Genomic DNA, 15,133 nt, shown 5'->3' on the forward strand with positions numbered 1-15,133 from the left:
ACAGACACCACCTCCCAAACCCCACTTATGATTCTCTATCATTTTCCTAGTTGTACTGGATAAGATTATATAATTTCTTATATCAAGTAAACATATGGATTACCAAGAAACTCAACAGACTCATTCTTTCACATTGCAGCAAATCAATAACCCTGTCATAATATTGAGCTCTCAGAGAGCAGATATAGTGCTGGTGTAACTAATTTCCATGTTGCAACAAGAAGATAATAATGAAAGAAATTAACAGCAAGCTAGTAATGAAAACAAAAAGGAAAAACAAACACAATTTGGTATGCATTTCAGTTTCATAATTGACATCTTTTTTCACTACACAACACAACACTAAATCTTGAATAACTGCCCAATCACAAGGGGAAGGTGCAATCAAGGGGGGATATTTTGAACTCTATTGAAATTCTTAATACAAATTTATTTCTAGTAAGTAGTGGAAAGAGTTGCAGAAGAATACATGCACAACAACAAATACTTCCAGAGGAAGTATTATACTGCATCCACATTCATTTCCTAAATATTAGATTGATAAATATACAGGCAAAAAGCCTTTACCTACATTTCTGCAATTCAAACTATAGGTGAAACCCTCATATAAATATAAGACTTCACAGTTGGATCTTGCAGAGATTTACTGGCAGAACTAAACGTTATGATTCATGGGGAACTTGACACTTTCCCAAGGACAAAAGACGACCCTGCAGGACATAAAACTAAAATTAGCGATTTGCTAACATTAGAAAATAAGCATGTGTGAACACAAGACCCAAAACCATAAAATTGTAACAATACTCAGAGATCTTGTTCCAAAGGGATTGAAGTGAAGAAAAACTTAAGTCACCTGGGGACAAGTTATGCTCTCCTAAGTCTAATGGTGGCTTATATCTGATCAATCTTGCCGTGGAAGAGGGCAGCCAATCCATTACTAAAACCTGTTCGGGATCTTGTTCATAAGCAAGGTAAACTCTACACCTATGTTGCTCGGACTCTTTAAAAATGTTGACAGGTGCGTGTCGGATACTCCAAAAGTAGTGCATTTTGGAGAATCCAGCACGGGTGCGACAAGAAGTTTGGAGAGTGCACGCAACGTAGTGCAGGACTAAATGGGTACATGCTTACTACATTAAAGGGAGACAGTGGGATAACATTTCAACACCAGCTCAAGCTTGTTGGATACTCAGGAAATAATTGGAGTCCAGAACCATATTGGAGCAGGTGCACTGTCATTTTACTGCTAGAAATGAACCTTACAAGGCAAATATATACACAGCTCCCTAGCCCCTACCATACGAGTTCCATGGAAATGCCTTTTATTTTCTAATCCTGCTATAGACCAAAGGCCAGATTTTCACTATGGCTGCAAACGCATGGGAGGTTATCAACTGCAGACAGATTACTAAAATGGGGAATAGTACTTGATTCCAAATGTAGCCTGTCAAACCTGTGATGAAAACAGAGAACATCTATATATTACATGTCCTTTTGCTAGAGATGTGGTGGATAGACTATTAAACTGGATCCATCATCAGCCTCTCACAGGGAATACTTGGGAGCAATTCATGACAGAGGAGTCATTCAGAAAGCCAGAGGAAGTAACAACAGGCTCAGATTTTTAAAATGATCTACACCGAGTTTGTTCATGGCAAATGGGCAGAGAGAGAAATCCTTGAAAAAACAATGCAGACACTGGGAATCCATTGCTCAACATATTGTTTGTATTTGTAGTGTCAGAGCCCATCCAAAAATACAGAATTTAGTCCATACTTTCATGTTTTAGTTTAATGTTCTAGTTTGTTAGCTCTTTAGTCTTTCTTAATAAAGTTTTGAGAACTGTGGCTAGTTAGTTTTGGTACTGTAAGATACTTTGATAATTAATAAAAATTTTAGAAACCGGAAAAAAGGAGGATTGAGGCCAAAGAAGGGGATTAAGACATTTAAAAGAGGCACCAATGTCATCCCGTGACCAAGTACATTATCATACATTGGCAAAATGGCATAATGTGTATGCAAAATTAATGTGCATTGCCATAAATCTGAGGAAATGGGACAATGGCAAGGTAAATAGGAAGCAAACCACAGATAACTAATTTCTCAAATCACGTTCAAGTTCATTTTTTCCTTTTGTTTTGGGTGAGGGGATGGGATCTTAAAGGGGACAGACAAGAGTAAAAAATAAGACAACCATTTGGTTAGTGGGCAGGTGACTCGTAAATAAGAATCCTCAAGTATCCTGCCAAATATATTATGTTCAACTCGAAGGACAGAGAGACAGGTACAGACGGTTGAAATTTTTGAAACTACTACAATGTAGTACGTGATAATCATTCTTTTTTGATTTTAGAGACAAACAATGCATAAAGTGGCAAAAGGTATTTCTTTACCTAGTCACTGAAGACACTCATAAGATCACCAGGTTGAAATTTTTGAAAATTTGCTGGACCAACTTTAGCAATTTTCCATGAGATTCATATTAGGCTCCTGCTTAACTTTAGCGTCCTCGAGATAGCTTTTTGCAGTATTCAAATTGCACATTGCCGATTCACACTCATCTACTGCAAAGCGACTGGGAATGGAGGCACCTTTACCAACCACAGGATTTCTTATATGTCCCTGATCAAGAACCTGGCTTGAGTTAATATTATATGGAACTGGCGAGCCCAAATGATTTGGGTTAAGGCCTGGAAGTTGTTTAGAAGAACCAAATGCTGAGCTCGAGTTATGAAATTGCAGACCAACACTATTATCAGCATTTATCGAGCATGAACAAGAGAGGGAACCTCCACTTGAGAGCCTGTTTGAGCCACATTCTGGTCTGAGTTCCCTGTCTAACACTTGAATCACACCTGATGAATTATTTGATTGTGGAGAGAGAACTCCATAATCAACCACCGAAGATTTACTTAGACTGTTGGCACGGCTCATGGAAGCAGGACTATCTCCCACTTGGAAATTACCAGGCGACTGAGAGGGCAATACTACGCAAGAAGGTTGAACATTAATTGAATAGTTGGATTCAAGAGGTCCAGATTGCCTATGTCGCAGTTCCAGCTGCTGCTGCTTTTGCCATTGTTGCTGATGTTGCATCATTGCCATAAACATGTTGCTGTTCGGAGCAGCTATCCCAGTGGGATTGCTGCTAGGTACCATGCATATATTTTTTGCTCGCTGGGATCCAAATCCTGAATGAACATCCGCAGCTGACAAGATAGATTGAGAAGGATGTTTAGAATTAGAAATGCTGGGAGGGCATTTCAACAGAGGCTGACCATAAGCCACAAGTTGGTCAACAGGCATGCACTTTGCTTGCTGCAAGGAAGCTTGTAGGAGATTCTGTTGCTCTACTGCTGGTAAAACCAAGTTACTTGTCGATCTACCTAAAAGCTCGGCATGGAGAGCTGTCAAAGTTTCAGGAGGAATTTGTCCAGAGGCTGCCAGTGCTTGAATGTCAAATCTCCCTAGTGAAACAAGTTCTGAATTCTGTTCCATTGGCCCACAAAAGGTACTGGGTATGCCACCCTGTTGTTGAACTACTCCACTTAGCCTCTTCAAGTATAGCCTAAATTTCTGCATATTAGTCAACAGAAAAGACTTTAAAACATTCTACTGTTGAAACTGGAATTTGACGACCAGAAAGCCAAAAACAGCATGTGTCCTAACATAGATATTGATGGATCACATAGCACCACGACATGTCCATAAGGACTTGAAAGGACTATGGAACGGTTTCTTTTTTAGAACCAAAAAGATATGTGCCAACATAACAGATGCCAAGAAGAACAGAAGTCCTTGGAAACGTAACGGCCCAAGGAAAGTTTATGGGCAACTAAACCAAACACTACATGAGGACATGGTACTTAATATATAGGTTTATGGGTGATAAACACAAAAGCTACATGATGTAGATTCGTCTTGGTGAATTAGGAAGATATGGGCCTTTTAGTTCCAAGTATCTAGCATCTTTACCTGATTTTCCTGAAAAGGCAACCAGAACACTAGCATTAGGTAGAAAAAAGGGGTACATTGACAACCTTAAACATGCATAAAGATTCGAACCTGCAGATGGCTTGCCACATTTTCTCTCGTCAAACCAGGAACATTCATCAGTTCAAGGATTCTTTTAGGTACAGCCTCTGCAAAGAAGAAAGGAAGCAAATTAATACATAAATAAGAAAAACAAGATCTGAACTACCTGAAATAGTCAAATAACCGAAGTTCATACTATCAATGCCAAGTTGGTTGACTGCACTAACAAATTGCTGATGAAGCTCCACTGACCAGACTACGCGTGGCTTTTTTGTGGTACCTGGGTCATCATTTTCCACTTCAGTGTCATCTTCTTTGGCTTCTCTTTTCTTTTTCTGAGGTTTTATCACTCCATCTGCACCTTCAACTACAGAAGAAGCACATTCCACATCATCACTTCCTCGCTTATACCGATCATTATCATCCAAGCTACCAGAACATTCATGCTCTTTATTGGAGTTATATCTTTTCCTAACAACATGCTGCCAGATATTCTTTAGCTCCTCGTCCCGTATAGGCTTAATCAAATAATCACAAGCCCCATGTTGAACTCCCCTCATGACGAGGTTTGTTCTCCCATCACCTGACATCACTGTAGAAAAACAAAATATTTAGTTTACAGATGAGGTATCATGTTAAAACAGCAGGAGAAGCATCACTTACTTATTACTGGAAGGTCCATTTCCAATCCAACAAGCTCAAGAAGTTTAAAACCATCCATATCAGGCATATGAACATCACTCAGTACAATATCAAAAGTCTCCCTCCTTTCACGTAATAGGTTTAATGCCACAGTAGCTCGGGTACAAGTAGTGACTGCAAGTAATTCAAAATAGTCAATGTATTAGACAACAGGTCAAATATTATATTTGATTTTATAACCAATAGACATGCATGAAGCAAACATTAAGATAATATAACACTTTGACCAGCACAGTGTAACAACCCTACCCCTCATTTTGACTATTTGTGCTCTGATTCGTGTTTTGAGCAACCACATATGTTGACATAGTAATTTGTGACTTGTCGAGATGGTTTGGGCTGGGACCGAGGGGTTTGGACCTGTTTCGTCCAAGTTGAAAACTGAAATTCTGATCTGACATCTGGGCTTGTGATTGCAAGATCTGGACCACGATCACGAAAGAGGGGCTCCTCGCGAGGGATTGCATTCGCGAATAGGCTTGACCAGGCCTAGCTTGTTTATATTAACAGGTAACAACTATAGCGGTATTAAGTTGTTCACACTATGAAGATTTGGGAGAAGGTGGTCGAGCGGAGGTTAAGGAGGATCGTGTCTATTTCTGAAAATCAATTTGGATTTATGCCCGGTCGCTCGACGACAGAGGCAATTCACCTTGTGCGGAAACTGGTGGAGCAGTATAGGGAGAGGAAGAGGGACCTACACATGGTGTTCATCGACCTGGAGAAGGCGTACGACAAAGTCCCTAAGGAGGTTCTTTGGAGATGCTTGGAGGTGGGAGAGGTCCCCGTGGCGTACATCAGATTGATTAAGGACATGTATGACGGAGCGAATAATCGGGTAACGACGGTAGGAGGAGATTCAGAGCATTTCCCTGTCTTGACAAGGTTGCACCAGGGATCAACTCTTAGCTCGTTTTTGTTTGCCTTGGTGATGGATGTATTGACACAGCGTATTCACGGAGAGGTGCCTTAGTGTATGCTATTTGCAGATAATGAAGTTTTTATTGATGAGACGCGGCGGGGTGTTAACGATAAATTGGAGGTTTGGAAACAAACCTTGGAGTCTAAAGGGTTCAGGTTGAGTAGGACCAAGACAAAATACTTGGAATGCAAGTTTAATGAATTGAAGCAGGAGGACGAGGTGGTAGTGAAGAAGAATTCCCATGTTGTTTGTAAGAGGGATAGTTTTAAGTATTTTGGGTCTATGATTCAAGGGAATGGTGAGATTGACGAAGATGTCTCTCACCATATTGGGACAGGATGGATGAAATAGAGGCTCGCCTCGGGAGTTTTGCGTGATAAGAAGGTGCTTCCCAAGCTTAAAGACAAATTCTATGAAGTGGCAGTCTGTTCGGACATGTCGTATGGAGCGGACTGTTAGCCAATCAAGAACTCCCACATTCAAAAGTTGAAGGTGGCGGAAACGAGAATGTTGCGTTGGATGCGTGGACTTACTAAGGGAGATAGGATTAGGAATGAGACTATTCGAGAGAGGGTGGAAGTGGCTTCGGTGGGGGGACAAAATTCGGGAAGTGAGGTTAAGATGGTTTGGGCATGTGATGAGGAGAGGCACTGATGCCCCAATTCGTAGGTATGAGAGGTTGGCTTTGGATGGTTTCAGGCGGGGAAGAGGTAGGCCGAAGAAATACTGGAGGTGAATAGATGTGACATGGAGCAGTTATAGCTTACCGAAGATATGACCTTAGATAGGAAGGTTTGGAGGACACGGATTAGGGTAGAGGACTAATGCGTGTAGGTGAGTCATAGCTAGTAATTAAGAGTGCTTTGGTGTAACTGGGCTAGTAGTCTTAGGGCTTTGTACACAGGATGGAGCTTCTAGTTAGGAGGGTTCGAGTGAGGTGTGTGCCTTTGGTTTGGTAGTGTATAGTATTACTTTGTGGGTGTCTTATTTCTGTTATTTCATCTTATTTCTTGCTTCATTACGACTTTGTTTACTGCCTTTTTGGTACTGAACCGGGGGTCTATCGAAAACAGCCTCTCTACTTCTTTGAAGGTAGTGGTATGGACTGCGTACATTCTACCCTCCTCAGATCCCACTAGGTGGGAATACACTGGGTTTGTTGTTGTTGTTGTTGTTGTAAGGATGACATTTCGACTCATGAGCTTTTATTATCATCCACTAAAGCTTACTTTATCCCCATCCCACACCCACCCCCCACCCCCAAAATAAATAAATAATTCTTCAAGATAGCATATCTAAGTTGGAGAAATAAAGTTACAGAGAAAGTAGGTTTAAAGGAACATATTGGAGCTAAACTGAAAAGCCAAGAAAAACAACTCTCGGTGTTGCAGGAGGTTGTCACGGGATTATGCAAGAAAACATAAAGCTACTGGTCTTGATAATTTTCTATTATGATCAACCACAAGATAATTTAGAGAAGGTTGTCCCAGAGGCTTATGCAAAGGTCATTCTTGATGAGAAGCTAGGAGCCAGTTCGGAGTCCACCACAACCTGAGGGCCTCTCAAAGATGTTGGGTATGATTACCCAGACCCTAACCTTACGTATACTAGGGAATGGATGGATATCGTGTATGGCAATAATGGACCTGACTTTGGTGCTGCAGTTGATGGAGATGGTGATATAAATATGATTCTTGGAAGTCTTTTGTTTTTACATTCCATCAGATTGTTCCACATGTTGCTGCTAATTTATGATGCTATTCCATATTTCCAGTCTGGTCCTAAGGATCTAGCCTCACCAATGCCCACCAGGGTTCTAGATTGTGTGGCCCAAAGGCCAAACCTGCCCTTTACTGAGGTGCCAACTAGTTGGAAATTCTTTGGTAATCCAAGGGATGCTTGAAGATTGTCAATCTAGTCAATCTAGTTAGAACAGGTTCACCAGATGGTATATAAGTTGTTTTAGCTTGACCTTACATAATTATTATCAGAGCAAGGACAAAGATCAGGGAAGCATTCCAATCATTCACTCATATAACGTGAGATTTCATATGCAGCTGAGGAAAAAAAAGCCATACAATATTTACAATTTCCCTAGTATCTTTGTTGGATAAATATTATCACGGTTATCCAATTCCTTTGCTCAAGTGAATAACAGAACTGTTGTGGCTGGTACAAGTTGTGTGTGTTTTACTCTTCCGCTCCACCTCATTTCCTGTACATTAGTGTGCACTCTCCAATTTAACGGCCTTACATAATTACTATCAGAACAAGGACAAAGATCAGGGAAGCATTCCAATGATTCAGTCATATAACATGAGATTTCATATGCAGCTGAGGAAAAAGAAGCCATACAATATTTACGATTTCTCTAGTATCTTTGTTGGATAAATTTTATCACGGTTATCCAATTCTTTTGCTCAAGTGAACAACAGAGTTGTTGTGGTTGGTACAAGTTGTGTGTGTTTTGCTCTTCTGCTCCACCTCATTTCCTGTACACTTGTGCACACTCTCCAATTTAACTAGTACTCCAACTTCAGGTGTATATGCTACTCATTCAAGACAGAAAGTTCTTGTAGCACTAATTACTCATGTGGGCTTTAGGAGACATCCTAAAGTGACCTCTGCTATGGATGTGATGGTTCTCACAGCCTTCAAGTATTCACTGGAGCTTGTTCCACCTTCTTAATTGGCATCCTAGATTAATTGGAGGTGTTCAATGGTGAAAACTTACACAAGGTGTAAGAAGTACTTTTTAGTTTGAGTACAAGGCCCTTGGGATCTTCTTATGCAAATAAACTGTTGAAAATTGTTGATGACATCATTCTGCCATTCCCACATGGAGAAGAAGATGAAGATTGATTGAAGGACAAGAATTCTTTTTTATGAGAAACAGGGGATATGGATTGATTCCAGATTCAAGGACAAACATTCTTATATTCAATGACATTCCACAACTTCCATTTTATCCCGATGGAGTTAGGTTCCTCGTTTTCTACATTACCATCCTTAAGGATTAGAGTTGTTTGATGGGGAGGGATATGATATGATCTGAATTTCTAGAACATGACTACTCACGTGAATAGCCATTTAGCACCAAGTGGTTTAGCTCAATTTAGATATATTACTTATGGCTTAGATTAGCAGTCCATTTTAGCTTCTCTGAGACTCTGACACTGCTAGCTAGGTCTACGAATAAGATCTTCTCATTCCAATGTAATCATCTTTTGAGAAATGAAGTAACCTTAGTTTAGTTTAACTCTAGACTCGTTCTTGTAATTCTTCTCTACTGTAATATTTGTTAAATTTCACAGAGCTTCAATTCGAGATTGTATCATATTATTATGAGGTGAACAATAATGCATGGAATGTTATTGAAGGATTGCACATTTGACTGTACAAGCTCTTGTTCATGTGTTGCTAATTCACGTATTCTCATTCCACATTCTATCCCGCCAAGAATACATAAGTTCCTTCATAAATTATGCTTGTATTAAGTTTACACTGCCAAACAAAGGATACAATGTTATGCCAAGATGATCTTTTTTGTTATGCAGTCAACCAAATACTAAATTAATTGCAAGGGGACTATTTTATCCTTAAATAACCAACCAAACTATGTATTACTTATGCCACGTTCATGGAGGAATTATCTTATATGTGGCCAACAAATGGCCCTTAAATTGTTGGGATGGAACCGGTACACTAAGGGCTCGTTTGGTTGGGGACCGGGATTGCTATTCCACCCCCAATGTGGGATAAAAATAACACAACCACCCAAGGATAACTAATCTTGAGGTAAGTTATTCTGCGATTTTATCCCAACCAAACGTGGGATAAACTAATCCTAAAATTAACCCCCGAATTAGTTATCCCTTATCCCACATATCAAACGAGCTCTAAGGGATCGTTTGGTAGCTAGATTGGAGTTGAGTTATGTAGGTATTAAATTTTGCACAAGTTAATACCACATTTAGTAGTTGGTTAGGGTAAGTTATCCATGTATAAAATTAAGACGATGCTTAACTTGCAATTTAGAAATCCTCAAAACATGTATAAGTTAGGGGAAATCTATGTACTCCCTCCGTTTCAATTTGTTTGGCACTCCCATTTTAATCAATTTCAAAAAGAATGATCCTTTCCTTTTTTTTTTTTATAACAACTCTTTAATGTCAACTGTCCATGTGACATGTTTAAAACCACAAAATTAAAGTGCATTTTGGTACGTTCGACATATATTTAATTTGAGATCATGCGGTTCAAAAGTCTTCTTTCCTTACTTCAACTACATGTCAAGTCAAAATAGGCGATACAAATTAAAACGGAGGGTGTATAATTTAATTACTAACACCTGCAAAATTCTAAACAGCTACTAGACGACCCTAAAGGTTCTAGCTAGGGAGTGAGTTTTGATTAATTAAGTGAATTAAATGAATTAAAGATAAAGTAAAGGCCATAAATTCATAGTTACATTAAAAAAATTGCAAAAAGCAAAAAAAAAAAAAAAAACCTGAATACTTGCATCTACGAAGCATTTGTTCAATAATTCGAAGACAAACAACATCATCATCAACCACAAGTACTCTTAACCCTACAGGAAAGTGATCAGTAAGCACTGTAGCTTCCGACTTACACGTGGCACCGACGCCACTCATACTTGCCATTGAACGACCACCCCAAAATGACAAAAAAACACCTTCACAGAGTAGGTAAATTACAGAATTGCCACTGGTTTCACTGAAATACTTCCATTTACAAGTGATTCTATAGTCAGATCCAGAGATGAGCTGAGAGTATACAGTTTAATGGAGGGTGAAATTAGGGTTTTAGATAATTGAGAAATTGAGATTATCTGTCCTAATCTCTCGATGGATAAAGTAAACTAATACTTTACTTTAGTGGTGATAGATGATATATATATGTTGTAAATTTAATCTGACATACATAAAAATTGATGAATATGTTATAAATGTATTTACATCAACATCTAATAACATTTAGTTGAAATCTATTAGGATTTGATGTATTTATTTTTAGTGTGAAACTAGGCTTGCTTCCATAAATCAACCCTGAGAATCACTCTATTCTATCAATTCCTCTTTATTCTTTATTAATTTATAACACGTTATTAGTATGAAACTTTGCCAAACAACGTAAAATTATAAATTTGAAGGATTTCAATGTTAGTAATTCTTTATGTCATCTTTCTTTTGCTACTATTAATATAATTATTATTGGATTTGAGAAAGAATAATTGGTTTGGAACCATTTATATTTTAAATTTATTCCTAAAAAAAAATTATCAAAAAGGATGATAATATGTTGGGTTCAAGTCCCATTGATTCATGCCTAAGACGCTTTTATATGGATAAGATGTTGAGTTTGAATCTTAATACACCATATTGATGATATTATGATGGCTAAGGTAAAATAATGGGTGTTTAATAAAAAGTCATAAAATTCGACCTATTGAATATGCTTTATTCCATGAAGTGAATGTGGTAGCAATATATGATAAGTCTGAAATATGACTACTTACTTCATTCTTAAGGTGTATGTGGTAGCAGTGCATAATATGTCTGAAAGAAGACAAGTGATTAAATGCACGAATATACGCGTAGAGGGACAATATGATAATGATCATAAAAAATGATGATATTTTTACGCGCTTATATGATTATAAGATATACTAGAGAAAAATTCTCTATATCATATATATGTCTTGATTTGCTTCTGAAGTAGCAAAATCTTGAAAGAGGTTATAAGCTATCATAATTTTATAGGCTTAAGGCACGATTATATTTCACTCCTGGAGAATGAGAAACTTATTAATGCAAACGTGTACTTGATTGTGATTGTATCACAACTCACCTCCAAAAGAGGTTAAATAATTTTGAAATCTACTTCTGAAGTAGTAAATCTGAAATTTATTCATATAATAATAAATCTGAAATTTACTAAAGCAAAAACACATATCATGGTAAACTTGAAGTTTACTACATTAAAAGTTCATAAGTTGACATGAACGATTGTGATATCCCGAAGATGTGCATACTGAGTATTGAACATATATTGAAGAATTAGAAAATTCTTCATGAACTTTAATGTTGCTTGTTCTCATGATAAGTTGGTTGGACCAACTAATTTTGGGATTGGATCCCTCAAAATCTGAAAAGAATAAAAGGTGAATATGGGCTCGTTCACGTATCATGTGATATGTTGAAAAGATGCATCAATAAGATGATCACATGTACATTCATGGTCAACCTACGTTTGACATTCATAAGGTTACTTGTTCAATATAAATTGAGCATAATTTTCAGATTGTATAATCAAAATAATTCATCTTAATGATGATGGTTTAGCATTGAATGCCTTCCATAGATAGTTGAACCATTACTAATGAGAACAAAGTTTCATGTATTGGTATGAAATATGATATATTGCATACAATAGCACTTGTATGTATTAGACTAATACATTATGATTATTTCTTTCCTCTAAATTGGTTCAAGGCTAGGAACCAACTATTCCATCTAATAGTTTTGATGTGAGGTATACGATTAATAAATATACCATGATGCACAAAGATGGATTCCTTAAAGAAGATGGAGGATGTATGTTAGTTTTCCTAACATAAGGAAAAGATTATAAGCAGCTATGAAAAATGCTAGGAATTATCATCAGATCCTCATTCAAAAGATAATTCAAGTCAAATACCGAAAGCATCTCATATTTAGCTATAAGTGCTCCTATTTTGTGTCCTTAAAGGATAAAGTCTATGCATGCGTGAAGCAAGATTGACCAATCAGTTCCAAATGAAATAATTCTTGAAAAAGATAAGGAACAAATAATCATGATAAGAAGGCAATGTGCTCTTGAAGAGCCTATGACATAACACTTCATGAAACCTTATGAGAGGTTTAGGTACCGGAAAATAATGAAGTGATGAGATCTCAAAATGTTATGTCGCATTGTGAATCGATACAAAATAAAAAATCATCGACAATATCTGTGATACAATATTGGCGCAATATTGTAAAAGATTATGAGGATCTGAATTCTACGTTAATTTAAGTATGTTGGCGTAGAAATATTTATCAAGTGACCTAAAAGGATGCATTTTGGTAAGTGTAAAATTTATTTGATTTGCAGTCCAGACACTTGAAGATGTCACACTTGACATGTTGGATATTGTTACTTGACAAACATCCATATGAAAATTCCTAAAGAATTCAAAATGCCTGAAGCATATAAAGTTTCTGGAAAACTTTTTATTATCTTCATAAGATATAATTTGATGATTTGAGTATCATTGAAACTCATGGAGAGTTTTCAAAAGTAATAGAATATTTGCTTAAATAAGAAACATACAAAAATTGAATAAGGATGCATTCCGACCTCAAGAAAAGAATGAGGAACTCCTTGGTTATGAAGTACCATATCTTAGTGCAATTGATGCACTAATGTATCTTGCAAATACTACAAGGTCTGCTATAGCCTTTTTTTTTAGTTAATTTGTTAGCAAGTTTGCAGTCCTGATCTTATTGGTCATGCTGATTTGGATACTTATCTAACCTATATAAAGCTCGGTCTCAAATAGGCTATGTATTCATATGTGGTGGTACTACAATATCTTGGAGATATACAAAGCAGTCTATCATAACCACTTCATCGAATCATGCTTAGATAATAGCTATTCATGAAGCAAGCCGATAATGTGTATGATTGAGGTGTATGATACATCTCATTCGAGAAAAATATGGTGTGAAATATGACAATAATCTACCCACGATTTTATACGGAGATAATAAACTATGCATAGCACATCTTAATAGAGGATTTATAAAAGGAGATAGAACAAAGCACACTTCATCAAAGCTTTTCTACATACATGAGCTACAAAAGAAGGTGATATCAACGTACAACAAATTCGTTCAAGTGAAAATTCGTTCACCAAATCTTCTCCAATTACAACTTTTAAAAAGATGGTGCACAAGATCGGGATGCAAAGGTTCAAGGATGTTCTCATTAGGGGGAGTTAATACGCGCTGGACTCTTTTTTCTTTATGAGGTTTTGTCCTACTGGGTTTTCCTTGTAAGGTTTTTAATGAGGCAGCCGATATGCGTATTGTTAGAAATGTGTACTCTTTTTCCTTCACTAGATTTTTTTTACCTACTGAGTTTTTTCTAGTAAGGTTTAACGAGGCACATTATCTATCTAGACATTTAAGGAGGAGTGTTATAAATATATTTACATTATAGTGAATGTCTATCAAGATCTAATAAGATCTAGCTGATATCTATCAGGATTTGATGTATTTGTCTTTTAGTATGAAATTAGGAGCAAATTCCCCCTATAAATAGAAGGGTTTTCTTCATTGTAAATCATCCCTCAAGAAAAGAAATAAGAATCACTCTCTCTATTCTCTCTACTTTTCTTCTTTATTCTTTATTAGTTTATAATAGAATAAAATTAATTTCTATTATTATTTTTACGGATAAGAGTCAAAAATATCCCTGAATTATTTGAAATGAATTAAAAATATCCTTTATTCATTTTTTGGCTTAAAAATATCCTTCTGTTTGATTTTTTGGCTAAAAAATACCCTTCTTTCTAACGAAATGCCACCAAACACGCCACGTGAATAAAAAAAGTCACTTAATCAGTCCACGTTAACATACACAAATGAAAATTACTCCATTCAATTCATTTAACCATCAATCTATTTTTTTAATTTAAAAGACCCAATCCCACTCAGATTAAAAAAAAATTCGATCCAAGAGGAAAAAATGAAGAATTTGATTGTTTATTTTCTGTGTGATGGGTTCAGATATTTCGTATTGATCAAGGCGAAAGATGAGGAATTAATTAGGCCCTTAAATTGTTGATTCGGAAGAATCAGATTTTAATTGGGTTAATCCTAAACAATTGGATCCTCAAATAGTTGACCCGATTTCCAAGAGCTCAGATTGCTACTGGTTGTCCTATCTGAATTTTTCTAATGAAGAACCTAATTATAGAGAGAGGAATGGTAATTTAGAGACGAAATTGGAATTTGGAGAGTGAAAGTTTAGTGGCAATGTAGGATTATCACAAGTTGATGAGGTCAAAAATTGCTCGAGTGGGTCTCGTAACTTTGAAAAAATAAAAAAAAAATAAGGCAGTGAAAGGGATTATATGAGAAAAAAATTGAAGAATTGAATTTTGTCTCTTGGTTCGGGTTTTTTGAATATGGATTGGATTGAATTTTTAAATAGAATAAAATGGGCTGATTGTTAAGTGAATTAAATAGAGTGATTTTCCTCGTGTATGCTAACGTGGATTGATTGATTGACTTTTTTTTTATCTACGTGGTGTGTTTGGTGGCATTCTGTTAGAGAGAAAGTATTTTGAGCCAAAAAAAAAAAATTAACAGAGGGGTATTTTTGAGTTAAAAAATTAATGGAGAGATATTTTGATCTATAAAAACA

The 15,133-nt window shown here is 36.7% G+C and overlaps 1 protein-coding gene across 7 annotated transcripts; it reads right to left on the minus strand.

Annotated features, from left to right (window-relative positions):
- Positions 1-258: 258 nt before the first annotated feature.
- LOC107870546 (two-component response regulator ARR14) lies at positions 259-10,657 on the minus strand. Of its 7 annotated transcripts, none has more exons than XR_007055486.1 (7): positions 10,293-10,546; positions 4,699-4,851; positions 4,232-4,627; positions 4,066-4,142; positions 3,976-3,984; positions 2,394-3,576; positions 259-710 (listed from the first exon to the last, which is right to left on the minus strand). XR_007055486.1 is itself a non-coding variant. In XM_016717108.2 (6 exons), the coding sequence occupies exons 1-6, from the start codon at positions 10,321-10,323 to the stop codon at positions 2,458-2,460; spliced, it is 1,908 nt and encodes a 635-aa protein (XP_016572594.2). In that variant the 5' UTR covers positions 10,324-10,546; the 3' UTR covers positions 2,218-2,457. The 7 variants fall into 7 exon arrangements, 2 of the variants coding, with proteins under 2 accessions (XP_016572594.2, XP_047268599.1); XR_007055485.1 differs by having other exon boundaries at positions 10,182-10,546; XR_007055483.1 differs by having other exon boundaries at positions 10,170-10,545.
- Between the last annotated feature and the right edge of the window lie 4,476 nt (positions 10,658-15,133).

This window comes from Capsicum annuum, chromosome 5 (assembly GCF_002878395.1).
Source record: "Capsicum annuum cultivar UCD-10X-F1 chromosome 5, UCD10Xv1.1, whole genome shotgun sequence".
Classification (NCBI taxonomy): Eukaryota; Viridiplantae; Streptophyta; class Magnoliopsida; order Solanales; family Solanaceae; genus Capsicum; species Capsicum annuum.

What these genes read in the sequence shown, in the direction of transcription:
- LOC107870546 (XM_016717108.2), bottom strand. Translation starts at nt 10,323, where the DNA reads ATGGCAAGTATGAGTGGCGTCGGTGCCACGTGTAAGTCGGAAGCTACA. An exon ending in TCGTAGATGCAAGTATTCAG is followed by an intron (nt 4,852 to 10,169) that starts GTTTTTTTTTTT and finishes AATTACTTGCAG; the next exon opens with TCACTACTTGTACCCGAGCT. An exon ending in CAACCAACTTGGCATTGATA is followed by an intron (nt 4,143 to 4,231) that starts GTATGAACTTCG and finishes TCTTCTTTGCAG; the next exon opens with AGGCTGTACCTAAAAGAATC.